The sequence below is a fragment of the Melanostigma gelatinosum genome (genome assembly GCF_949748355.1).
Source record: "Melanostigma gelatinosum genome assembly, chromosome: 1".
Taxonomy (NCBI): domain Eukaryota; kingdom Metazoa; phylum Chordata; class Actinopteri; order Perciformes; family Zoarcidae; genus Melanostigma; species Melanostigma gelatinosum.
Window position 1 is genome coordinate 29,945,763 of NC_136634.1, and position 27,082 is coordinate 29,972,844.

At 43.7% G+C, this 27,082-nt stretch overlaps 1 protein-coding gene and 1 long non-coding RNA gene across 3 annotated transcripts in view; one reads left to right on the top strand and one right to left on the bottom strand.

The window, feature by feature from the left end:
- Positions 1-679: 679 nt before the first annotated feature.
- The window catches only part of LOC306781633, a 36,644-nt gene continuing 10,241 nt past the window's right edge, over positions 680-27,082 (top strand). The window contains exons 1-4 of one of the 2 annotated variants that reach the window (XR_013772219.1): positions 687-763; positions 1,545-1,638; positions 4,109-4,155; positions 4,442-4,510. This is a non-coding gene — a long non-coding RNA (uncharacterized lncRNA). Of the gene's footprint in view, positions 764-1,544; positions 1,639-4,108; positions 4,156-4,441; positions 4,511-27,082 lie in introns of both variants that reach the window. The other variant, XR_013772218.1, reaches the window with a different exon arrangement.
- On the bottom strand, positions 15,319-25,320 carry gal (galanin/GMAP prepropeptide; the record flags this gene model as incomplete). Its single annotated transcript, XM_079265409.1, has 6 exons — positions 15,319-15,380; positions 17,539-17,610; positions 18,469-18,555; positions 20,795-20,866; positions 24,119-24,173; positions 25,240-25,320. 6 exons carry the CDS (start codon positions 25,318-25,320, stop codon positions 15,319-15,321), a joined length of 429 nt encoding a protein of 142 aa, XP_079121535.1.

A 27,082-nucleotide genomic window follows, 5' to 3' on the forward strand; every position in this document is an offset into this window, starting at 1 on the left:
TGCACGTCCCTTTATGGACGAATACATCTAAGCCCCGTCACTGTTGCTATGAAGAAGTAACAAACTGGTGCCTTCAAGTACTATCAGAAGGTCCGATATTACAGAACCTACTAAGGGAAGCGAGCAAAAAACGTAAAACGAGGAGCAACGACGTGTGGCTTTCGTTGCTGGCAGTCACAAAACTGCATTTTAGCATTTTGTAGTTGTTGTTTTTGATGAGGGTTGTTAGCTTTATGTAGCTAAACGTGTGGGTGCAATGGTAGTGGTTTTGTGTGTCTGTTTTTTATTTATAACGGTCTTAAACAACTACACTGAGCCACTTTAGAACTTGAGTTGTCTTGCATGAACGAACCATCCTCTTACTGATAACTAACCGAAGAGTACCGCTCAAGCTTCCTCCTCTCCGGCCTGAAGAGACAGGAGGATGGTCTCCCTTTGAGAAGTTTCTCACATTGCAAGATGGCGCCATGCCAGCGGCAGCCTGTTGCAGCAGCTTTTCCAAATTTCCCCCTGGGGATGAATAAAGTACCTGTAACTGTCAAGGAGACATGTGTAATTGTTTATTCTTTTGAGTGTATATGGTACCGTAGGTGGTGCCTCAATGTATCATATTTCGTCATGTATGTTGCTAAGTAACAGGCCACACCCAGAGTGGGCGTGGGCATATGACCGTGGCATTGTGGGTCGTTAGCTCGCGCAGAAGCTAAGAGGAGTAAACGACCAGGGTAAACTGATTCTGCATGTGATCCAAGAGGTGCACACGGTAAAGTGTTCATTTGTACATATATTTGTGTGTATTGTTGTTGACTGTCTTTACAATGCTGCCAATGCTGGCAGCATTGTAAAGACAGCTAGCTAACTTTAGCCCTCAGCTTCTACACTTCATATATTAACTTCTAATGAATGTCATTTCAGTAACGTGACAACCTACAAGAAGCCGTTTGCTAATGACTTGCGTTAGTTATCAATGATGTTGGCATGGTGGCTAATATCTGGCCCCTCGGCTCAGTTTATACGTCACACCATCACTTATTACAGTTGTATTGTCATTAACGTGAAAATGTACAAGCAACAGTTTCGTTGTCTGTGTTTCGTGTTTGCAAAAGCTGCAAGTAAACAACCCTGCTAAAACATGGCGCCCACTACCCAGAATGCAATGTGCCACGACGTCGTGGCCCATGTGCTACATGTTGGTTGCCCATATAGGGCAGATGGTACCATCGTGGCACAGACAGAACTTGGGGGGGGGGGGACTGGAATAAAACACGTTTGCAGCTCACCTTCGGAAGCTTGAAGCTAAATTGTCAAACTTCTAAACAGAAGCCAAGTGTCGAGTGTGCTAAAACCTCTCATTGACTTTTAGGACGTTAGAAGGACGCAACATGTTGCGATTTTAAAGCTCCGACTGCTCTAACAGGATGCCACGGCTCAAGCTAACTATCTGTATTCATTATTATGATTTTGCCTCCCTGAATTTAGTATCCATCTTAATGAAGATTGTCAGTTTCTTAATGAGCGGATGTGATTGGCTGGTTGCTCTTTAGATGGGGCGATGGGCGATTTCCAGCCATCAACACACTTCGGTAATGTCATTGTCGAAGCGTCACGTCTTGCGAGGTAACGCCTGCTGTGTCTACGGTAGGATACTGAATAATCAAAGAGACACTTTATTCCTGTATAATGGAATGGTCTCGTGTGACGTCACAGTTTAGCTGTCGGCCATGTTGGAGTACACACAAAGCCACTGGCATGCACGGCTGAGTCGCATAACCTATCGATCATGGTGAACTTTTGTGCTGTCTTTGGTTGTGGCAGCAGAGCTGATAGACAAGAAATCATTCTTTCGTTTGCCAGCGGTCATTACACATCAAGGAAATTACACGAAGGAGCTATCCAAGCGACGTCGCGAGAAATGGCTGTCACGCATCTCTCGAGATATAAAGGAATGGAATTTGGCGTACACTAGAGTCTGTGCGGATCACTTTATAAGTGGTCAGTGATTTTATTTACAAATTCGTTTGTGAACAGTATTTAATAAAGGAAATATAAATTAAACTTGGACATGAGAAGGTTACCGAAGCTTCATCGGCCCGTGACAGCAGTCGGTACCAGAGACGTGTCGAGCGTGTACAACAGGCGAAACACAGAGATGCAGCCTCAGCATTGCTTGATATGAGTTTAACGTCAGATCATATATATATATATATATGTATATATATATATATATATATGTGGGGGGGTATGAAGTTAGGAGTTAGTTGAAAGTGAATTCCTACACACACGCACACAATGACATGCACGTACAATGTAAACAAACACACGTGTCTGTTTGCGCTGAGTAAACATTGAATATTGCTAAATATCGGACCAGATCTGTATATATTTACTCTTCCAATGACGAGATGAGAATTGTCGACGACCGTTGCTTTGACGGCTCGGACCCATCCACTGACAAACTGATTATAAGCGTCGAGCCCTTTGTAGCACTCCAACTCGTCTTTCGTGTAAGGACTGGGGGTGTTCACGAGATACGTGTAGATGTTGGCGTAGTTTACCGATGGAAGATAAGTAGGATCGGCACTGAAACGATCTGCACTCATCGTATAGGGATCCAAGTTACCAATAACCTTCAATTTGGCCAGGTAGCGAACCTTTGATGCACTATCCAGTGATTCAAAGTATTGTATTTTCGCCGCACTTCCTTGTTTACGCGCCGCCATGTAGGATCTGTATGTACTCCAACATGGCCGACCGACCTCGTAACTAAGGAGATCGTGACGTCGGTGAGACCACTCCATTACAACTTGTATTGTGTTTACACTCACTGTCACTGTTTTGAGTTTTAACTGCGTCAGTAACGATTCTAGAAGTTACAATTGAATTGAAATAAGAGTTCATTGGTGTGTTAGTTGTATGCCTAATCTCCTAGTTTAAACTCTCAAAGTAAAAAACTCATAATTCATGTTTGTGGGAGTGAGAAGTCTTTGTGGAAAAGCAAAACAAAAGTAAAGTTAGAGATATCATCAATTGAATATTGTTTGTCGATTTCCACCCATACGATAACGAGAGCGTGTTTTCGTGGCTGATTATTGTTATTATTTTCCGCCAACCGAAAGGTCACGGGTTCGATCCTCGGCTGCACTGTGTCCTGTGTCGAAGTGTCCCTGAGCAAGACACTGAACCCCTAACTGCTCCCCGGGCGCCTGTCATTGGCAGCCCACTGCTCCCTACATATACAAGGATGGGTCAAATGCAGAGAATAATTTCCCCACTGTGGGACGAATAAAAGAATGTTTCTTATTTCTTCTTCTAAATCAGGGGTCTCAAACTCATCTCCACTCTGGGCCACATCAGCATCGCGGTCGGCCTCAAAGGGCCGGTTGTAAATGTAAGACTGTGTAAATGTAACTACTCCTAACATATTGGTAAATAACTGTCTCTGCATTTGATTATTGTTTATTCAAGTGTAAAAATATTGTACATGCAGTTATATAAATGTAAACCTATATTTAAGCACATTTCTGTTATTATAACTTAAATCCTTTAATTTAGGGTTCAGAAACCCACATTACTCTCTCAAAGATCAAACTATTAAAGAAAATAGCAAAGACAAATATCAAACAAGTTATTACAATAACTTTCTTCAATGCTTAAAATCCTTTCAAGGGTGCGTTTGCACAATCCGACATGAAGTATTTCATGTGTTTTTAAAGCCACGTTTGAAGTAGTCTTCAATGTACTCACAATACATTTCCATTTCAAATGTACAGTAACCAGCCAAAGAGCTGCTTCTGTGTTTAAGTATCTCATCATTATGACTTTCTATCATAGTTATGACTTTCTATCTCGGAATTATGACTTTCTATCTCATCATTTCGGCTATGGGGATATTTTTATTATCAAGTCTAACTTAAAAAAAAAAAAGATTTATTTAAAAAAAAATTTTTTTTTGTGCTGGCGGATTCGCGGGCCACATAAAATGACGTGGCGGGCCGGGAGTTTGAGACCCCTGTTCTAAATAATACAACAATTCACCTTCAAGGATGCATACAGTTGTATCAATGAATCCAATTGTGACTAATGTTTATTTTGTATGTTGGTTCTGCAGCGAGACCGCAGTCTCTCCATAGACTGGTCAAAGGCTGACACCTGTAGGTGAGTTTGTGAAACTGCATTATAATTTTTTTGAACGAAAACAGGAGGCAGGAAGAAACCACATAATGTGAAAATAAAGAACGGAGTTTATTTACTTGAATAACAAAGAAGTCCTGGTTGTTTTACAAACACTCAAAGAGTTTAGCTGCTGATGAAGTGCACACAAAGCTTCAGCAGTAAACACCTCCTTCTGCTGCTCCTTCTGTTTGCCAGTTTGTTTCTTATTGTGAATCCTGTCTCTGTGTCTTCCCTCCCTCCTCTGTCTGTCTCTCTGTCTGTCACTCAGCTCCCGGAGCCCAGCTGGGGGTTTCTGGTGGGTCAGAGTGCCTCTGGGAGGAATGCAATGGGAGGAGCCGTGAGTAGGTCTTTTGTTCTCTTGCCCCTCAGCGCACAAATCCTGTCCGTGTGACGTAAAGGCTCATTGCATAAAATTCCCATCAGCCTGGTGAGTGCCTCGGTGAGGCAGACAGGACCTGAAGTGGGTCAGACCGGGTTCTTGTGGGTCACGATACATACAGGGCTCACAGCACACCTCTGTGAACTTGTATTCTCTGTCTAGATAAAGCAAGCTAAAGCCATTTTTTGCCCCCTTACAGCCTTGTTATCTCCTACCGTGTACAGGAGTTTAACTGTGTAAGACCCTATAAATACCCCCCAGGATCATAGTGCTGTTGTGTTAGTTCAGCTAACACACATACTAAAATTGGAATGATACAGAGAAGATTAGCATGGCCCCCGCGCAAAGGATGTTGCCCGTTCTTCTCTGTGGAGAAAGGGAGGGCACGCGAGCCCCCCCTGCGCATCTGCGCATCTGCTGGCATCTGCGCGTCTGCTGGCATCTGCGCATCTGCTGGGATGCAGAAGGTTGGCGGTTCGATCCCTGCCAACGGCAAAGTGTTAAAAAGTTACGAAATAGTTGGCATGGTCAGCAATAAGTAGATTATTAATAATAAATAGTTGTAACAGTGCTTAGTAGGTAGACTAGTAATAAAGTAGCTGTGTAATGTCATAACATCTGTCCTTGTCTTGTCTCTCCTCAACAGACACAGCATTGAACAAGCTGCTCATATATTAAAAAGTTCTAATGACATCTTGTGTTCTTATAAGTAGATTATTAATAATAAATAGTTGGAACAGTGCTTAGTAGGTAGACTAGTAATAAAGTAGCTGTGAAATGTCATAACATCTGTCCTTGTCTTCCTTGTCTCTCCTCAACAGAATAGTAATAAAGTAGCTGTGTAATGTCATAACATCTGTCCTTGTCTTGTCTCTCCTCAACAGACACAGCATTGAACAAGCTGCTCATATTAAAAAGTTCTAATGACATCTTGTGTTCTTATAAGTAGATTATTAATAATAAATACTTGTAACAGTGCTTAGTAGGTCGACTAGTAATAAAGTAGCTGTGTAACGTCATAACATCTGTCCTTGTCTTCCTTGTCTGTCCTCAACAGACAGCATTGAACAAGCTGCTCATATTAAAAAGTTCTAATGACATCTTGTGTTCTTGGGATCATTCTGCTCATTCAAACATGTCTGTTAACAGTTTCTAATTGTTTGTTTATTGTTCATTATTTGACCACTTCGACCCCTAAGTGTATCAGCAGCACATTGCGTAAACATATATAATATATGCGTGTGTATGTGTCTCATATTTCTATCCTAATGTGTAAAGCTGGCTGGTTGTTAAACCAGTTTTACAATCAGAAATAATAAAGCTTCCAAACAAACAAAGTGCAGATTACATACTTTTATTTACAAATTCAAAATGATGGAGGGAGGAATAAATAAAGAAAAACAGAACAGAACAGTCTCCCTCAACAGAACAGAACAGAACAGAACAGTCTCCACCAAAAGAGCGAGTGTGTCCTGTAGCCAGTGTTTTGGGCTGGCCACACTTTGTGCACGTGTACTGTGTCGTCGGCCGACGGGGTTTGGGCAGCGGCTCCTGCCCTGCTGCAGCAGCCTCGGCCGCCTTCCTCTTCCTATATGCCGTGGACCTGGACATGTGTGGTCCAGGAAGAGGAGGGTGACCGGCAGGGACAGGAGCGGGGAAGACACCCGGGAGCGTTGCGGGTGGAGGAGGAGGAGGAGGGGGAAGGCCAATGGAGGACGGGCCGGGCTGCTCATCGGGGACATTGAAGAGGAAGGGCTGTCCTTGTCCCACCTGAACAGAGGACAGCCCTTTAGCTGGAGGGAGAGGGAGGATGGCAATAGGTGCTGCAGGGACGCCGCCAGTACCCTGTAGCAGCACATCCCTCTCTCTTTCCTTCTGCCGCCAAGAGAACCTGGGAGACAAACGCAGATTGTTCTTAGGCTCTTCATCAAATGATAAATCTCAGATTACAACCCATCAAAACTTTAAAGCTTCATGTTGAACACTTACCACTGGGTCAGGGTCCTCTGATTCAGCTCAAATAGCTGGATCTCTGTCTGAGCCATCAGCCTCAGGCTGGCCAGCACTCCCTCTCTGATGGCCACGTAGTCCATGAGGATGAGGGACCACCGAGTCCTCGCCAACCCACGGACCCGCGTAGCCACTGGGTGGAGCTGGCAGAGCCGGCTGCAAACTGCCTCGACCAGGCGACTGGCGCTGGGCCAGTTTGCAGGGCTGGAGTTCAGTCCGAGAAGGCAGCTGAAACAGTCATGGAGAGCAAAATGTGGGTTGATATACAGCAGATATTTACAAGAGGATACATTCATATTTGAAAAAAATCGTACCGTTGGAGACTCTCCTTGCCAGGACAGGAGGTGTTCTTGCCCTTCGCTGCCTTGAACCGCCCCTTAGGTTGCCTCTCCCGGTATCTGGGAGGGTAGACAACTCGCTGTTTGTCCTGCTCTGGCAAGCGATTCCAGAGCAGGATGAGTCTGTCTACCCTACTGTCTGTCAGCCCCTGAAGGTTCCTTCCTTCCACCAGGGCCTGGGCCAGCTTCAGGACGTGCTGATACCCAGGCTGGTCATCAGGACCCTGTATATTCTCCTGAGAAGAAACAAGAAAGGAAGAGGAGGAGAAACGAGTCAGTAAGCACAGAGCGATGCGCTGTGAAATATGAAATATTCCATCGTCACTGTTATCATCATCGTCATCAGTATCGGTAGCGAACTTACCTCAGGGGCTTCAGGAGGGGCATCCTGGTCAGGGGCGGCTGGACCGGATGGCTCAGACGATGCGTCACCTGACCGGGCTGCTGCTGTGCTGGTGGATGGGGTATCGGCCTCGAAGATGGTGGGGTCCACATCTTCCACGATACCCTCATCATCATCCTCCTCGAGCGACTCGATGGCGGCGTCAGCCTCGTCCGGAATGTCAGGGTCCAAGCTGACGTCGTCAAGCACTCTGCCTGTCTGCTGGTACAGGTACTCTACCCCGATGAGCTCCCCTGTCATACAGCAAACGCATGTGCATTTAGTAATTGCTCTTTTTACTCTGAGTTATGATGTTGAAATAAAGTGTTTTCACATCACATACCTGTGTACTCAGCAGGCTTGGTGAAGTCCTTAACCATCTGAAGACCAAGCACTCTTTGGCTCTTCTGGTTAAGGACGTGCTTGAGGTGGCCACTGTATGAGTACAGCGGTCCCAACTGTCCCTCAGCTGCAACCGGTGGTGGTGCAGCTGCTGCTGCGCGGTCCTCATTCCACCTCACCAGTCCATCAAGCAGGAACGCCTGGAAGTGCTTGGCACTGGCTTGTGTCCCTGAGGTTTTGGATCAAGCATGAATTAGCCTTTTTATGAAATGTGAAAACAGAATATATTTTGTCACAAGCTTTGAGACACATGCGAGTACCTGGGATGAACCGGTTAAGGTGGAGGTGGAAGGACTCCAAAGATGTGGAGCCCCTCGCGCAGCGATAAACCGGCAGGATGACTCCGCCTTTGGTCAGCCTGCCGGTCTGTGTGTACAGCAGCACACCTGGTGGGTCCTGAATGCAGCTGATGTGTGTCTTCTGTGTACTCCAAATTTCCTTGATGCGGAGAGCGTCCAGCAACGGGATGTCCAGGGTGTCGCGTCCTGCTGGTCCACCGAAGGTGTCGAGGAGCTCCTGAATGAGGATTGCCGATTCCTCTGGCCCACGTGTCCTCCGGCGACAGTGGAGCCTCCACTCCTCTCTGGAGATCCTCCGGATCACCGCGGCGTCAGTCAGGCCAACCATCCCGTGCTTCCCCTCCAGCTGGGACCGCTTAGCCTCAGTTAGACGGCGGGCATCATCGGGATCGACCTCGAAGATGCAGTGAGACAGCTGCCTCATGAATGTGGGGTAAAGCTCGTGGCTCTCAGTGGTGACACCTGATGCAAAGCGGCGCATCAGGTGCCAGATGTCCAGTCTCACCACGAGCTTTTCCCACTCCTGTGAAAGAAGAAACATAATGTGGTTTAATCTTCTCCTAAACTGTACTCTTATATTACTGATTCAGTATTTGTATTAACAGTCTCAGTTTCACACCTGAAACAAGGCAGCTGTCTTCGACACGCCGTTCTTGTTGCAGCAGTCACGGTCCACGTAGATCAGCTGGGGGGGAGGTACCCCGGCGAGTCGGTACCGCCTCATCAATCCGGCCGCCATCGTGGACAGGCCCTCTGCGCTCTCGGAGCAGGTGAGGACGCTGATGAGGACCTGCCCGTGCTCGTTACCGACATTGGTAACCCAGGCGGCCGTGTCAGAGGCGGCACCTGCGAGCTTCTTCGTCACCTGGAGAAAGAGAGATTAGAAATGTTAATGTGAGAGCATAAACACACAGCTGTGGTGTCAAAGCAGCTGGTAGAAAATATGAAACTGTGACAAACTTTACTCGCCTTCTTGGTGGAATCCATCTTCAAGATGGATCCGAAGGTGGACGTGATCCTGGCCTTGTATTCGTCCAGCCGCGCCAGCACATCGTAACCGTAAACGGTCAGCAGCCAGACGGGGGACGGCACGGGGGGCATCTGGGGTGGTGGTGGAATGTGCCTCGCCGAACACAAGGCCTGGAACTGCTCGCATATGCCGAGGTAGAGGATCGCTCTCCGCATCCAGGTGTCCGAGTGCTGCTCCCGCAGGCTGTTGTACAGCCGATTGGCACTGTTGCCCAGAGTGCGAGACCTCAGCTGCGCAACAACCCTCATGTCACAGGACAGCCTGCACAACCACAACACAAGCATTATGTACAACTTTGTCACCACAGACATACATCAAACAGGATGTTCAACACAAACAAATATAAAGATATTAATATAATGTCTTACTTGTACGTCAGTACGGCTGGAAATTGGCAGCTGTAGGTGGGGGACAGCTGCCTGATGATGCCCTGTGACCACCCGCCGACCTTCTTCTTGCATCGACGGCACTCCAGGTACTCAGTGGCCATGAGGTACCAGCCGTCGATATCCAGGACCCTCCGGATGGTCCTGTACAGCCCAGCCTTTGTCATAGAACCAGTGCACAAAGGCTGGGGACATGTCAGCTGCAGATGCCATATCCGGTGTGGCATCCAGAGGAACAGCCGGCACGCAAAGAAGGGGTCGGGGGATGCGGGAGGCTGGTTGTAGACCGGCCGGGATTGGGGGGGGGACCACCAGAGATTCAGCTCACTGATGAGCCGAGGCCTCCCCATGCTGTCCCTGGTAAACAGCACTCGACCGATCCACTGCTGCTGCTCGACGGTGAGAGCTGCCCGCCAGGACTCAGGCAGCAACTGGTGAGACGACAACACACACAAGACATTTCAATGTCTGAGGACAGCACTTCATGACGGAGGGCAGCAGGGACACCTGAGGCCTCATATGTTTGACAGACAGCCTCACCTCAGCACTGCCAGCAGGTGGTGGGGGAGGGCGGAAGGCTGGACCGGGCAACTCCTCCTGTTCCTCCATGGCGACGACCTGACGGGCTGCAGGCGGTGTCAGGGTGGCAGCTGCAGGCGGCGGTGAGGGAGCTGGTGCCACTGCAGGCTGAACGGTGACGAGGGCTGCTGGAAGTTGTACGAGGCGTTCTCGGTCCAGCTCGGCCTCCAGCAGCTCCACGTCTGTGGGCTCGTCCAGTGCAGCAGAGTCACCAGCCCCCTGACGTGGTGCAGCTGAGGTGGAGGGGGCAGGAGGAGGAGGAGGTGGTGGCGGGAGCGAAAGAGAGGCCTGTACATCTGAGGCTTAAAGAGAAATAAAATGTGACGGTAATCTTAAAGGATAAGATTGTTGTGTTAATATTGAGAGACGGACACACATTGAGCCAAGCTGCATATAAAAACTACAGGAGCACAGAGGGTGGTTTTGAAGAGAAAATGGTGACGATGACAAACACAACAGATTAGACATGTTAATCAGACATGTTGAGTGAGTGATGCAGGCAGCAGACAGGGGACTAGAGAAAGCAGGGTGAAGAAAATGTTACTCTGCAGGTGCTCTCCCATTAGTGACGCGTTAGTGATCTGAGATGTGCACCAGGCAGACATCAGATAGTTTTCCATTCAACCCAAACTTACCAGTTTACTCTCCTCCTCTGATTAAAGAAGCATTTTAAAGTAAAAAAAAAAAAAAGTGTCAACAATGAATTCAGGTCTTTCTGTTATTATCAAATCGTGACCAGAGTATAACTTTATTTTTTACTTACACTTCTCAAAGTCAACTACTGCCTTGACCAGCTCATCATCCGAAGGCTCCTCAGACCTGGAGGAGGACAGAGCTGGTCTGAAGGGGTTGAAGTGGGAGGCTGTAATCACACGATGACAGAACATAACACAGTGAACACAGGAATTTCAATAAAGTTGAACTAACTCTGTATATAGTTTTGGCTGGACTTGCCTGCAGATGCAGGCTTAGTGGCCACCATCTTTTTAACATGGGCCTGCATTTCCACCGCAGACAGAGAACGCCGCCCAGAGACAAAGGCCGCAAGTGCTGAACCAAGAGGCCTATAATAAGAATAAATGACACGCAGCAACATTAATGATGAGACAACATTACAAATACTCACATTCTTCAGAGAGGTCATCCAGGTACATCAAAGTCAGAGAGCTTTACAGTAAAACACGTACTGTGATGCACTCTTAGCTCTCTGGCTTGCGGCCGAGACAGAGGCTGTGCTGCTGCTGCTGCTGGTGCTGGTGGTGGCGACAGCAGCCGTGGTGGTGGATGAAGCAGCAGCAGAAGCTCTCGTCCTCTGCCTGTCTCTGCTCCGGACGTACTGGACGGCTTTCTCCATCTGCGTACCCGGAGCTGGTGCCGTCCTTCGGAGGTATTTGACAAATCTGTACGAATCAGACATTTGTCACATGATTCTATTAATCGATGGTCAGCACAGCAACTATATTATAATCCAAATGTTACAAAGATGTACCCGATCTTCTTCTTGTCCTCGGACTCGTACAGGCTCTGCAGGGTCTCAAATTTGAAGTCCCCGAAGCCGACAAGCGCCTGTCCCTCCTGACCGGGCTGGAGGGACTTCGCCAACGCCTCCTGAAACGCCCGGTGAAACCTGACTGCCTCCGCAAACTCAGGGTACGCCAAGGAGTAGCGGGTGAAGGCGTCCTGCAAGGTCACAAAGGGAGGTTAAACCAGTCATCACTCTGTTTAAATGAAATTCACGTGTACTGAAGGACCCCACCTTGTTGGCCATCAGGGGAGACTGAGACACTGTCCTCTCTCGCTCCTTCTGGTGGGAGGCGACCAGATTCACGCAGTTGCCCACGTCGTTCTCCAAAAGCCAGTGGAAGATCTTGCCCTGATACCGACCGAACTGAATCTTCCAACGGCTCAGGACGAGGGTGGCGTTGGTGGTGTCTCCACCCTCGACGGTGACGTGGGCCCAGGCCTCTGCAGCCACCTCCTCCGGCGTCTTCGCCCTGTAAGGAGCTTGGCGCCCGGCTACCTGCCGAGGGCCAAGGGCTTGGGCCTGTGGAGAGGCCTTCAGCAGGAGGGTCCCATTCGGGGCCTTCTTGAATGTAGGATGTTCCATCTAAACACAAAGACAAACTTTAGCAGAATACTGCAATAAATACTTCAAGATCATAAGGAAGAAAAATGAATGATAATGAAGAAATGACATGCGACACTTACACTCATTGTTTAGAAAGTGAACTCTATAATATGACAGAGAGGATGACATAAATAAATAACAATAATGAATACAAATAAAACATTCAAGAATACTCAATACGTGTTTACGTCTCAACTTGAACTGAGCGAGCGTCGGTAGCGAGGATCCAACATGGCGGCTCCAGATTTAGGGTTAGACAGAACGCAGCCATCTGATTGGATGTAGAATATCACGGGGTTAGACAGAACGCAGCCATCTGATTGGATGTAGAATATCACGCAGCCATCTGATTGGATGTAGAATATGACATACGCAGCCATCTGATTGGATGGAAAAAGCATGTATGACCGGATTGGCTGGATTTTGACACACTTTGTGCACGTGTACTTTGTGCACGTGTACTGTGTACACGTGCTGGCGGGGTCAAAATGACATTATGACACAGAGGAGAATGAGACTCCTGAGGCGCAAGGTGTTCTCAATTTTCATAAAAATCCTATTTTTTATGATTTATGACAAGTATTTCTTTGCTGTTTAGGCAAAACAGCGCCACCACGGCCACTGGCGCTACTGCAGCACAGAGCGGGAAGCAGCAGAAGTGTCTTTCACTCTGTTAAACACTGTTTTAAACACGTTTTAAACTCGGAAAAAAACGACCACAAAACCTGCTCAAATCGGCGCGTTCGTGGCTTCACTGTCTTCGGGTGTGGATTCAAAACCTTTTTTCACTCAATGACTGAGAAAAGAAGCCGAAAGAAGGACTCAAACTCTGTTTTCAGAGGTTAACTTAACGCTTAAACTTGTTTATTTTGTCACGTCCGATCTCAAACGCTGCTGAGTTCAGCTGTACGCATTTTCTCGTCGTAAACTTCTCCCAAACGCCTCATTTCCCCCTTTCATCGCTTAGATACAGTCTAAAAAACTTTAAAATCTTCCATTAGAGCCGCCAAGAGGACCCGAACAATGTGTTTTATTTTCGCTAGAAAACCTCCAGCGTTTCTAAGAGAAACCTCCGATCATTTGGCTCCAAAGAACCTCGCTGTGATCCATCTATCTAGAACAAAGCATCACATCTGGACTCAATCAGGACGTGATGTTGTATTCCTCACTGACTCTTTGTATGAACACTAGAGACTGTCTCTGTAGTCTAACTTTTTTCTCTGTAAACATTAGGTTTTTTATACTTCCTGGCGGTTTGATGACAGTGTGTGTGTATCCTTGTTTTATTTTGGAGAGAAACAGTCGGACAGAAAGAGTGAATGTTATTCATGAAAGGACTGAGCTTTGACAGTGGTGTAACCTCATGTAGTTTAATACATTGATTTTATTTATATATATATATCTCATACTATGTCATATTTAGTATTCTGTCATATTGCTCTACTTTATATTTAAGTGTATTCCAACATTTCACCTTGTACTATATCTTATATCCCATCCGAATATTATATTTTATTATGTATTGTATGCTGTATTATCATTTCAAAATAAAAGTTTGTACAATCTGCTCTTTGTTTGGAGTCTTTATTATTTCAGATTATTAATAATTCATTACATGCTCCGACATGTAAACATGACATTTACCTGAAACACTAGTCAATAAATCACTTCTTCTTCTGCATTTTGTTCTTTTGGTCTGATTGTTTTTATGAAAGTACATGCGTACATAAGACATCCTGCATATTTAATACATGTATTACTTATGCTGCTCTACATTAATCACCACTACATCTACCTCGACCCCACACTGTTCTGTATTTTAGCTGACTCACACTCCAATCAGATGTCTCCATTGTTCCAATTTCTAGAATCCAGCTGCTCTGTGATCTTCGAGTGAAGTCTTTAACAATGATAACAGAGAGCGTGTTTGAATCTATCAGCTCTTGTATCTTGGATTTTGAGGTTTGGGTCAGTGGCTCTGTAATCAGGTGGTGTTCTGGTTGAAATTTGTAACTGGGAACTCGGAAATGACACCTAATAACGAGACATTTTCCCTTTTAGACCTCATAAATGACATTGATACAGCTGATTATAACACGCTTTACAGCTGCAGTTGGTAAATGTAATAGTCATAGCTTTTTCCTGGTATTTGCACAAACTGTATTGTCACTATATTCTGACAGTAGTACATGAGGCAGATTATCTGCTTCAACATCAGGTTCCTCCTGCTAGTGCTCCCAATGACATTTACAAGTTTGTGACCCGGCTGAATTATGTTTCTGAACAAATTCAAAGCGAGAAATAAGCAGTTACAGAATCTTAATTCATATTTGATCAGTGCTGCCTGGTGTGACATTTGGATTTGGACAGCCAGTGATTGACAGCAGTAGACCCTCCTCGACTTTGATGGGTCGTTTTTCTGAAGTCATGGTGGAAGTTCAAAGGCCATATAAAGGAGGCAGAGGAACCAAGTCTGCCTCATGTACTACTGTCAGGATATAGTGGCAGTTTGAGCAATTCATATAAAAAGGTATTGTTATTTAAGTTCCCAATTGTACTTTAAGCTTTAATGGATGTTCTCAATGACTTGCCCTCCTTTTGCAAAGATATCGTTCTTGATGGTCAAGATAATATTGCTCACCTGATGTTGAACCCAAAGTGTGGAGAGAATTTACAGCCATTTCAAACGCATTACAAAAATGAAACATCAACAGAACATTAAATTACAGTTGATATAGAAACGGAAGGTTTCGTGTTTTCAAACAAATGTCGTATATATCTCCGTTAATGGATAAGCAAAGATAATCTGAGTTAGTTAGTCAACAAGGTGACACATGTATTACCGCTGGAATCTAACTGGTACATGTTGTGACTGACGGAAAGAAAGAAATTCAAGTTGCCCACTGAGTCCAGTGCCATTTCTTTATTTATTTGACCCCATTGTTGTAAATCAGGTGATAGTATATTAATATGATAACAGTGTTGCTTTCTGAACAGAGGTCCCCCATACAAAGTGTTGTATTTACACAGGAGCAGAAAGATCTGTACGATTTGCATTGGGGGACAATCCATCTGAAAGAGTAAAATAATCAGACCTCTGGTACCAGAACACATCCAGCATCAGAGTGTGAATGGATGGACAGTAAGTGGAGTCCAGACAGCAGGAACATAGACTTAAGTAGATGGAGATGATCTGAAGAGGGGCACACACATTAGGGATTGTCCAGTTCATCTGATGTCACAGAGGAAGGCAGGCTGTCCAAGGCTCCCATCTCTGTAAGCACACGCACACACACACACACACGCACACACACACACACACACACACACACACACACACACACACACACACACGGAGGGTTCAGAGAACATCACTACATGTGTCAGTATGTTATTCCATATAACACTGGTATCAGTACATTGCTTCATGTATGTATACTGTATATGGGCTCACATTCATCCCACATTCAAGGATCCTCATCTTAACACAATTAACTTTAAAGTATTCCAAAATGTTGGCATTGCAGGTTTCTGCAAACAATGTAATACGTAGAATGTCGACGTTTTTGGACCAAAAATACGTTTCATGAATACATTTAATATAGACTCCGAGATAAAATGACTATAAAGTAACCTTGTGACCTTTTAACCTCGTATATGCTGGTAAAGATGAACAATTGTACATGGTTTTGACGGCGTGACGTAACAACGTACCATAACGTAACATAAGAGCCGTAGCAACATTACTAGCGTGAATAAATAACAGCGTGAATAAATAACAGCCCTTAGTGGCCTTTCTTACACATTACGTAACAACGTTGCTGTGAGTCAAAGTTGGTTTTGGTTTCACACTGTACAGGAACAGCGGCCTCCAGTGTAAAAGTACGTTTTATTTGACCCATCCACCACTTCCTTTCAACCTCAATGGGCTTTCCTGCTTATAACACCACGTAACCTTTCCTAACGGACGCTCAATACGTCATCTGCTCTGACTGAATGTCAAAAACATTCAACGAATCTGGTTTGAAGAAATGCACGATGCAAACATTCTTTCCAGGAGACTGGGCTGGGTATTTTTGTAAATTGAATATCATTTCATATTCGTGATTGACACCATTAATACGTCTAAGTAGGACAGTCCGGATTTTCAATGCCCTGTCCGCCGTCCGGCGCAGCATCAAGCCGGACGCGTATTTGTCCTCCTTTTGGAGTTCCACTGGGCCTAAAGAGCCGCGCGATAGAATATTCAGCTGGAACGCAGTCTAACAAATGATTGGTTAAAAGCGTTGCCAAATAAATATCTGATAGGTTAGGTTAGGTTCTAGCCCGATGTCGTTGGTTAAAAACGTAAACAAGGCTCCGTGTGCTGGCTACGTCATATCTACGCACGATCAGCTGTGATCAGCTGTCAGTCGCCTCAATCATCAGAAACCGACGTCGCTTCACGTGACGCTTCAGAGGAAAGGACGTCTCATGTCTGTTAAAACACATCTCCTCTCCTCGCATGGTTTCCTCTCCTCTCCATTTGCGTCTGTACATGATCACTGTACAGAGTTGTTTTCTGGTCAGGGCCGTTTTCAGCGAACATTCCAATAAAAATGCACTTTAAATATTGATTAAAAAAAAGAACTGGTGCGTTCAAGTACAGACATTCTGCATCCCTCCTTCTACCACTTGATACTGCCGATGGACAAATGAGTCTGTTGAAAACAAAGACACTGCACACAAGTCCCCAACAGACTCAATCACTTTAGAAACTCTTTACTTTTTGAGCCGTTAAATGTTGGTTTTCTTTATGCTTTTAAAACATTCATTTATCTGTTTATTATTTATAATTTATGTGACCTGTGATTTAATTCGTACATTTTAAGTCCACAGATGTTCTGCTTTGTGGCACTCAGCACAGTGGTCAGTGTTTGACCAGCACAATGTATTGAATAAATACAGATACTGTGAACAAACACTTTTTGACTCTTTAAGACTATTTTTCCTATTCTGTTACACATACATCATGTAGCAATCGCACAGAGTTGTGTTGTAGAGTGGAGCACGCCAGAGTCCTCTGCAAGTATTCACAGCTTCACTAAATACTGCAGAGTCCTCCTTTTTGGTGTTATGGTTATGGTCACCCTCCGTCTAAACCTGATGGTGAAGTATGTGTTTCTTTCGTTTTTACCGGTTTATTTGGTGGTGGGGATAGTACGTGTTGTAATGCTGTTGAAAGTGTAAAAAAAAGTCCTCTACTCAGACTTAATGCAAAGTACAACTTTCTACACATTATTCCCACAACATCCATCTCTGCTTGTTGTCTTTATTTAGAGTTTGATTTCCTATTAACATGCTGTAGCTGTCTGCAGCAAACGCTTTGGTCTTGAACAGACTTCTGGCATTAATCCTCACCTTGAGGTTAATTCAAATAGAAATGAACATACCTTTGAGCTTCAGGTACGACAGAAAGTCAATGATAGTGTGGATGATCTCTCCATCTGCTATTCTCAGGGAACCTGTGGAGGTAAAGCAACAAAGTGCAGCCAACTGTCACGTCATCTGAATCTGGTAGCACACTGAACGGTTTGACAGGAGCTCAGGTAAAGACATGGAGAAATCACGATCTCCAGATATATCTTGAGACAGGGAGGAAGTATTCTTGAAAAATTCCAACACTACAGAGACAACTGATCCAAACAATCGCCCTGTTGAGAACAAAATGTTCTGAAACAGACAATAGTCCAATGAAGCTGTTTACATGGCTAACTAAAATGAGAATACACACCCATGGGTTAGCCTTTGCGCTACTGTGTTAGCTTGCTGCAGTGCTTCTTAGTCGTTCTTTTGCCTCCCATGGCTGCACCCTTGATTGTGCACAGCTGAGGACACTCCAGCCGATCACCTCCTGCAGCCTGACACACCAGACTCAGGTCCCACTAATGAGTCTCCTGTCACTACATAAGCTCTGGTCCTGCAGTCTGGGGTTGTCAGGTCGTACCGTCTTTCACCCGCTTCAACGCCTTATCGTCTTCTGCCTCGTCAGTCCGTCCGGTTACCAGTCTGGTCACGTAAGTCTGAACACCGATTCAGTGAAGCTCGTTTCATGTTTGTTTTCTGTCTCTTCAGTTCTGAGTGCAGTCGAGTTTCCCTCCCGACTCCGGAGGCGATTATCGGAGTGACTTTAATTTGCTGGACAGTTAGTCTTTGTTTTTTGTTGGTTCATTCTGTGAATCCTCCTGAACAAGTGAAATAAAGTCTTGGCTGGAGTAAACCTGCTGTGTGCGTGCGTTTGGGTCCACTACGTACACTACCACATAACAGTTTGTCTTTTAGCAGTAGATAAAGGAAGATCCCTCTGTGTGTGAGAGACAGACCTGTTCTGAAGTCCTCCTCCTGGCCCATGTCCCTCTTGCCAGCCAGACCCGCCTTGTCTCCTAGTGTCCTGTGTCCATCTATTCCATCTGGACAATGAGTGATCACAATCGATACAGTCAAACAGTTTAACTTGATTAAAGTAGTACAGCTATTCAGTTGAAGCTTTTATTTCTAGCTGCTCTTGAAATTAGATCTAAAGGCAATTGTTGTACACTTGGTTATTTCAGCACGGTATTTGGTTTGTAATTGTTTGGTTCAATTTCCAAACTTGTGCGGACCACCTGCAGGGCTTGGCTCATGGAATTGCGGTTAAAAAAAAAAAAAGAAGCACACGAGTCTGAAATGAGATGGATGGCAGACGATGAAATGCATTAGAATAATGATGATGAAAATAAATAATGGAGATCCCATGGTGATGCATCGTTAGCTCTCAGTGTATTCCTACAGATCGCAGAGAGGTGTCTTTTGACGGAGTTCAAAGTCCTCATCCCAACATTTACAAATGTACCAAACACCACATTTTAAAAAGAAGTGCATTCGTTTAGAAGGCTTGCTTCCAGTCATCTCTGTATGTCCAGTAGAGGTCATACAGAGATACCGGCGCCTTCTTGTTCTCTCGTGGCGGGTTGTTCTGGTCACGTAGCATAAAATGAATGGGAGAACTGGCGGTTTTGCCGAAGCAACGCCGGATTTGTTGTGACTGCAGCCTCAGTTCTCTCGTAAAAGCGACTCTTCACACGGATGAGACAGTCCCAAATGGGCTACCTTTAGCCTAGCTTAGCACTAGCTTTTCCCTGTGAAAAGGGGAAAACATGCTCGAAAGAAACTTCAATGTCCACAAGTTGTATCTTCTTTGCTGGCATGCTACACACCAAATACAATAGTTCAGAGTTGTGCTGGAGCCTGGCACCCCTCCATGAGCACAGAAGCACTGCACCCGGAGGAGCTGCTCAAGGCTAACGGCTTCTACAACCACAGCCTCTCATTTGTGCCTTCATGTTTTACCATCATGTTCGGATCACAGAGCTGAGCTTCCGTTTTTCCATAAAATATCTAGAGGTCAACACTTACTGCTGTTCTGAAGGTCTGTTTAGAATCCTTAGACTCTTCTTACCATGTGGGTGGAAAAAAGCTCTGTTGAGTAATAATACAAACTGGACCTCATATAGAACCTTGAGGTGTGTCTGTTTGCTGATGATTAAGTTGATGAAAATGTATATTCACTAAACTAGAGAAAATATCTACCTTTTATCTATTCTCTTTGACTTTGCAGCATTACTCACCAGACTTTTTCAAGTATGTTTATCACATTTTAAGTTCACATTAAGAGCGTGGGGTTGAAGAGGAGGAACGTTAAGTGGCTGGAGGTGTTTGCCTCAACTTAGCTTCCTCATTGGCTCAGCTCGAGCTGCTCCGCCCTGTGCTGTTTGTGTGCGTGTTAAACTACAGGTCCAATTAAAATACGTGACATCGGAGTGACCAGAAGGAGGGGAAATGATGTACTTTAATGGTTTTGTGTTTCAAGTACAAACTGCTCCTCCTGTCTCTGTGGGTGTTTTGGTCATTACATTTAATATTGTATATCCTGCAATGTTCGCCCTGTGTTTTTATATAGAAAATGTATGATGTAGTATGCCTATAGTATGTCGTGCATTTACCTTAAAAATGTAAAGTGTCTTCTTATTTCAATTGTAGTGATTTAAAGGTTTTGAAAACAATACTTGTCAATGTTCAAAACACAGCAAGATCTGATGTATCTGTGTTGTCATATCTCACAGTACATAACATTACAAGCAACCCGATGTCGTAAACCGCTCACGTTTGCCGGAGATATCAGAATTCTGTAGTTCTTTTGCGACTTGGCAGAAAGAACTACAGAAGTGTTGACAATCTGTGGAAAATGGCTGCAAAGTGACCTGTACTGTCAGTTTCATTCAAATGAAATCCATAACATATATGTACATAACATATGAGTAACATTGACACAATCGCCTCAGCTAACAACAGTTTGTTCATATTTAGTAACTAACCGCTACAACTAATAAAGGCAGCTTGAGCTTGTCTTGGCTGGTAATGGGTGGGGCCGCTTTAGAATAATGCTCACAAGAGGTTTTTCTGTTCCTCCCGTTCTTACAGTACATGAACTCCTTTGCTTCTAGCACAGAGAGAAATGCGATGTTTGGATGCGTAAGCACAGACAGCAGCGGGGGGACGGACGTCCTCCCCAGATGAGTGACGGCGGCAGCTAGGGAGGCGGGATGTTTGTACGGAGCAATTCCCGGGCCAACACCAAAGCCCTGCAGCGGCCGTATGTTTCTATCTTACATTGAGTGACCAGCTCGTCTCTGCCTCGGACACTGGGAGAATCCTTTATCTGAATTAGGTGATCAATACGACCTGAAACACAGGATGAGGCAGGAGCAACCTTTACCTGGGCTATACACACACTCACACACACAAACAAAGGGACAACATTTTCCAGATTTCCTGTCGTAGTTATTTGGACAAATTGGTAAGAACACACACACACACACACACGTATCTGGATATAGCCAGTGTTCACAGTAATGAGGCCATCTTTGAATTATGCTAAATTAGCTGACACGGTGGAGACAATGGACAGGGACAAAGACACAGAACACCATTGATTCACAGGAGATGGGCTCGACCTTTTTAGTGTTGCGAGTCATGTTACATAGGCAACATTCTCAAACAATACCAGTGAGCTCAGGAGCTGATGTTGACTGTTTATGGATGGCTTATGTCATGCATAAACCATGTGCAATGTGTAAGATCTGCCGACCTGCTCCCAACACGTAGGGGGCAGCATTTCACCACTACTACTGGGTTCATACAATCTAAATGTACAGTCATCAGTTAATAAACAATTCTAAAAAGACAATTCGACCAAACTGCTGAAACTCTGCGAGACATATATATACCAGCTCTATTTCTACTTCCTCTCATGTTTGACTGAGGACAGACGGGACGCTATAGTGGCTCACTATCGCCTCTCCAGGTACAAGTAGTATTACAGGACAGGCCGGGGCTAGCTGGTTAGCATGCTAATTTCGGTAGATATCTCTGCAACACAATAACAGAGGCTTTTGACGTGACGTCAACACTGTAACCTCTTCCTGTTCGTTTGATAAAGTTTGTTAATTTTTTGAATACTTTAATCTACAATTATGACCAGATTTTACACATTGCACCTTTAACAATGAACAGTTTCAGTCACGATCTGGAACTAAATCGCTTTTCCACCCCCGACTTTTGGTTGAAGCTAATAAATTTGCCTATATGTAAAACATTTTGAGAAAGTTTTATTCACTTTCTTGCTTAGAGATATGGCTAGATGAGAAGATTGATACCACCCCATTAGATATGAAGCTACAGCCAGTGGTCGGTTTGGTTAGCTTAGCATAAAGAGTGGAAACGGGGGAAAACAGCTTGCAATGGGTTTGTCCAAATGGAAATAAATCCACCTACCAGCACTTCTGAAGCTTAACACGTTCGCTGGCATCTAAGTTGTTTCATCGTGTTGTTTTTACACTTTACTTATATGTAAATATTGTGTTAGGGTTCTGTTGTCCACATGTGTGTTGGCTCGCCTCAAAATGTTGCCAATGCATCACTTTTATAGAGTTTCTACATTTTTCAGCCTGAAAACATTTGATATTATGTTACTTTATTATATTTGGCGAGTGCACCCCTCTTGGTTCAGCCTTAAGGACGTTCATTATTTCAACCCAGAAATGTGGTGAAATCGTTGGATCATTTGATTCATCGTAAAACCATTTTTCCATCCACTGATTAATGTAAACTAAACAGGTTTAGATATTTAGCTGCCAAACGCTGTTAGCTACTGACACTCGACCAGGGCAGTAGGGGTGTAACGGTTCACAAAACTCACGGTTGGGTTGGGTACGACACAGTGGAGCCACGGTTCGGTACGTTTCGGTTCAGTAGAAAACTATAAATGCCAGAGAAATGTACTTTATTTTAAAATATATTTATTCATTACAACTAACATCATGAAGTTATTCTTTGACTTTGAACAATGATGGAACTATACCTGAGTGACCCATCTTCTGGGGTGTCTTCTTAGCAACACATAAGCATAAAAAACTAAAACTGCTCCTTAATGTTATGTAGTATTGTTACTTACATCTTCTCCATCATCATTTTAGTATGAACAATGATGGAGCTAAACCTGAGTGAACGTGGCTCTTCATCAATAAAGGTTTGAACGTGGCTCTTCATCAATAAAGTTTAAAAATAAAACTTATTTTAATTTTTTTTATTCAAGCGTATTGTTCGGTTCGTCATGCGTACCGAACCGTGAGCCTCGTACCGAACGGTTCAATACGAATATGCGTATTGTTACACCCCTACAGGGCATGGATTTTAATTCATGTGATTGATTTTGTGTTTGAAAAAAATCTAAAAGCCTCGACAAGACAAACCAGATGCTGTCTCAGCACACAGAGGCATGATGAAGCAGAGATACAAAGATTACAGTCTGACAGCAGCATAGGCATGGAAGTGAGTGTTGAAAAACAGGTGATGGGGTTAGGTTTTTTTTGCAAGAACATGTAGTTAAAATGTTCACATTTCAGCAGTTCTGGAAGTGTAATTTAGTACAAAACACTGTTCAAGGGACACGTTCTCACTCCCTGCTCATCGAGACTAATGTTTGGTCAGTGGCCCCACGCTTCAAGCTATTACCCTCTAGGTAACCCTCTCGTGTCAGTTTTGGATGACATGTTTTCCGCTCGATAAATGCATTGTGACCTTTCAAAACTTTTCCACACGTTACATGCACACAGTCTCTTTTCCAAATCAATTCTCATCGTAGGTTTAACTGGTTTTTTAGATGTACTTACACAACAAGTGTACTTGGTTAGGATTAAAAGATCTTAATTGTGGTTAAAATAATTCAACTTGATAATGCAACTGGCGTTAATAAAGTAGGGAAGTTATCAAAAGTACAGTAAAATAATTCAACGTTTTAGGCGACAAAAGTACTTTGTTAGGTTGAAGAAAAAGTCGTTGTTTGAATTAAAATTTGTATGTTGCGTAAAATAATTCTGCTTGTTAAGTACGGAAGTTACGCAGCAAAACTACAGTAAAAATATTTAATGGTTAAGGCAACAAAAGTACTTGGTTAGCTTTAGGAAAACATTGTGGTTTGGTTTTAAATAAGTGTTACGTAAAATAACTGCATTTGTTACATAACTGCTGTTAGCAAAGTACGGAAGTTTGTTAACTAAACGTTAAATTAGTCAACGTTTATTTCCCACAGGACAGAAACAGCAGTCTCCTGGGTGAAAATCCACCTTTGTTTGACCCATCCAACCTCAAAGATTTCCTCACTCTTTTTATATGTCACTTTCTCTGCCCATCAAATAATGATGTGGATGGGTTTGCATTGCCGTGAGTTGAAAGACTGGTGCGTCTCATACAGACTCTTAGAATATGACAGAGAAATGTTTCCCACAATGTTAGAAGCACATGGTGGTTGCTGTGGGAACGCATTCTCCCAAACTATGTCTCCAGATGTGTTGAAAGTGAGCTTTTGGATAACTGCCTGTTACTGATGCAGTGTAACAGTGTGTGTGTGTGTGTGTGTGTGCAGTTGGTACTTACGGGGACCCAACAGGTAGCCAGCACTGTTCAGTGTCCAGCCCCGTTTCTCCTTCGCCTGCAGGGTCACCAGAAACACAATAATCAGATCCTCAAATGTGTCTTAAAATATAAAATATGTTCATATTCATGTAATGCATTTGAAGATGAATTATTAAATTAATAAATTAACCCCATACCTCTTTCCCACGATTTGTATATTATCATATCAATTCAAACTCCCATATTAACTATACTCACTGACAAATACATTTACATTGGAGCTGCTGTTATTGTCTTAGGCTTCGGTGCATTCTTTTGTCTATTTCTGACACATCTCTGCACCAGTGAACCTAAATAAAAGAAATACTCAAAAAGCTCTGGTGTCATGGTGAATGCACACCAAAATTGATAATAACCAGCACACGATAACTGTAATTTCTCCAAAAAATCTGATCAAAACTTAATTATCTATTACAAAAAATATTTATTGAATGTTTGATGTGATTACTCTGTATTTATGTGCATGTAAACATAGTCGGTGTACAGCTGTAGATATATATAAATATATATTTTTTTTTTCTGTTCATTTTGCATTAAAGTTCTTGTTTAAATGAGAAAACTTTTCATTTATCAACTATTTAATTCAAACAGGAGTATAAACAAAATAGGCTTCATGTGATTATTTTAATTAAATAGCGTTGTCATTTATTGCACCACTAGAAAACGTGCTATATATCGTTATATATTGTTATTATACATTAAAGGGCCCAAAGGTCTAACAAACTGACAGAGTGGCTTTACTTATGAGACACCCCAACAGTTTACTGTACAATCCCCTATACAACCAACCTATAGAGCATTTTGATATGTATATATATATATATATATCTCATGGTATTTCTCTCTGCCTCCCTTGTCAAATTCCTTATTATAAATTGCCAAACTTTTACATTATTTAACATTATATATTTATGTGTTTTACAATGTTATTCTACAGTGACCATTTGTCTCCTTTATACTGGTATTTTGAATTATATTTTTGCATCTCCTAATAATTAGGCATCTGACTGGAAATGCAACACACACACACACACGATAACAACAAAGCGTTCTAAAATTCGGAATCCGAACAGCTCACTTACCGCAATGACCAACCCGATGGTCTCAGAGAGAGTTGCGCAAAAGATGAGCGACACGCAAAAAATCCCAAAGCACCTCTGCATCTGAGAAAGAGACAAAAATAAAAAATACATATGTCATCATCAACAGAACAGTATTTATAAAGGTTTACTGCCGAGAGGAACGTCACCAGGAACATTCAGAGCAACTTTCTCCCTCTCGAGCGCACGTTTGTGGTCGACGCGAGCGAACCTTTCGGGAGATCAGAAAGAAGAAAGTGAAGGAGCCGCTTACCTTTGATGTCACTTTCCCGCCTGTTCCACTTAGAAGTCTGCGGCAGAAGTCGGTCGGCGCGTGCTGACACTCAGTGGTTTGGATGAAACGGGGGACTCCGTTCACCTTTTATGTCCGCTGCTTGTCAGCTTGCGTCAGCAGCCCCCCCCCCCCCCCCCCCCCCCCCCCCACACACACACGCAGACAGGATGGGCAGGTCACGAACACAACGCATGATACAATTCAGTAATATTATATCATGCCATCATCAGATTTCTTTCTATGTCACCCTCGGAGACATGGGATCTGATTTTTTTTTTTAAAGGGGGGGAAATACGTGCGCCATTCCTAATCTGACATGTGCCTTCTTTTAACAGTCCTCTGAAGGAGCAGATGGTCAATGAAAGACGTTCTTCAATGTTTTATGAATGTCAATGATCATCGCAGATTTTAATACTTGTGATTTTTCTTAATGATAGCCTTAATTTCTTGCAATATTTCTGTATTGGTTTTCATTGTCTTTGGTGCAGAACATTCTATATCAAATTTTGTAAATTAAAATTGTTGTGGCAGAACAGTACTACTAATTTGCAATAATGATGGAAAATGAAAGCATTACTTGTACTGTGGCTGGGACAGCAGAGGCTTTACTATTGTAGGCCTAAACCCAAGTTACACCCTGAAGGTGGTTTACAAAGAAATGCCAGAGGACTCCGCACCATCACCATCTCGAAATTTAGTTAAACATGTAGCTCTTTTTTTTCCATGTCTCATGGCAGTTCATGCCAATTTAAGAAAGAATAAGATGGGAGTCGCTGTTAAATTTTATATTTATATAATTGTATACGTCGCCATGTTGAGAGCCGCGTGGAGGCAATCCCTAAATCAAAGATATCCTTTAAATTTCGAATGTTGCACCTTTAAAAGACTCTTTGTTTTAAAGGACAACCCGACATTGAGGCGATCCATGTCGCCTTTTTTCAGCACCATTGAAAGAGCAGTAGGTATTGAAAGAACCCACGTGAGCCCAGTATGGATGATGTTGGGTCTGATGGTCCGTGGAGGGAGGCCATGGATCAGCACCACAGACAGAGTCCAAGCTAAAGTCATTCACTGCTCCTTAGTGTATTCTGTAGTGAAAAGTGCATTTTATCAATCGTCATCATTTTGTGTGATCACTGACAAATGTAGTGTCTCATAGCGCTCATTTTCACCTCTAATCTTTCATCTATAAATACCAAGCCATTGCATTGTGGGATTGTTAGCAGAAAGTAGTGCATCTCATGGACTCTACATGTTTTGTTCCATTGTAGGAGTTTTTGAGGACAGTATAAAGAGTATGAATTGAACAGGCCAATAAGGCTTAATCCACATCCAATATAATTTATAGTCTTTGAAATAAATAAGGATTATACTGTAGGTGCGTGGAAACAAACAAGGAGGCGAGTATTCCCTTTGGCTGCACCTTGTGGCCGTTTATTTCCATCCATACAAAACACACACACATTCACTTCCTGCCACCCTTTAACACCCGGGTCACCAGGGTTACGCCCCTTTCCTTAAAGGGGCCCCGTGAATTCAGTCGTCCCCTAC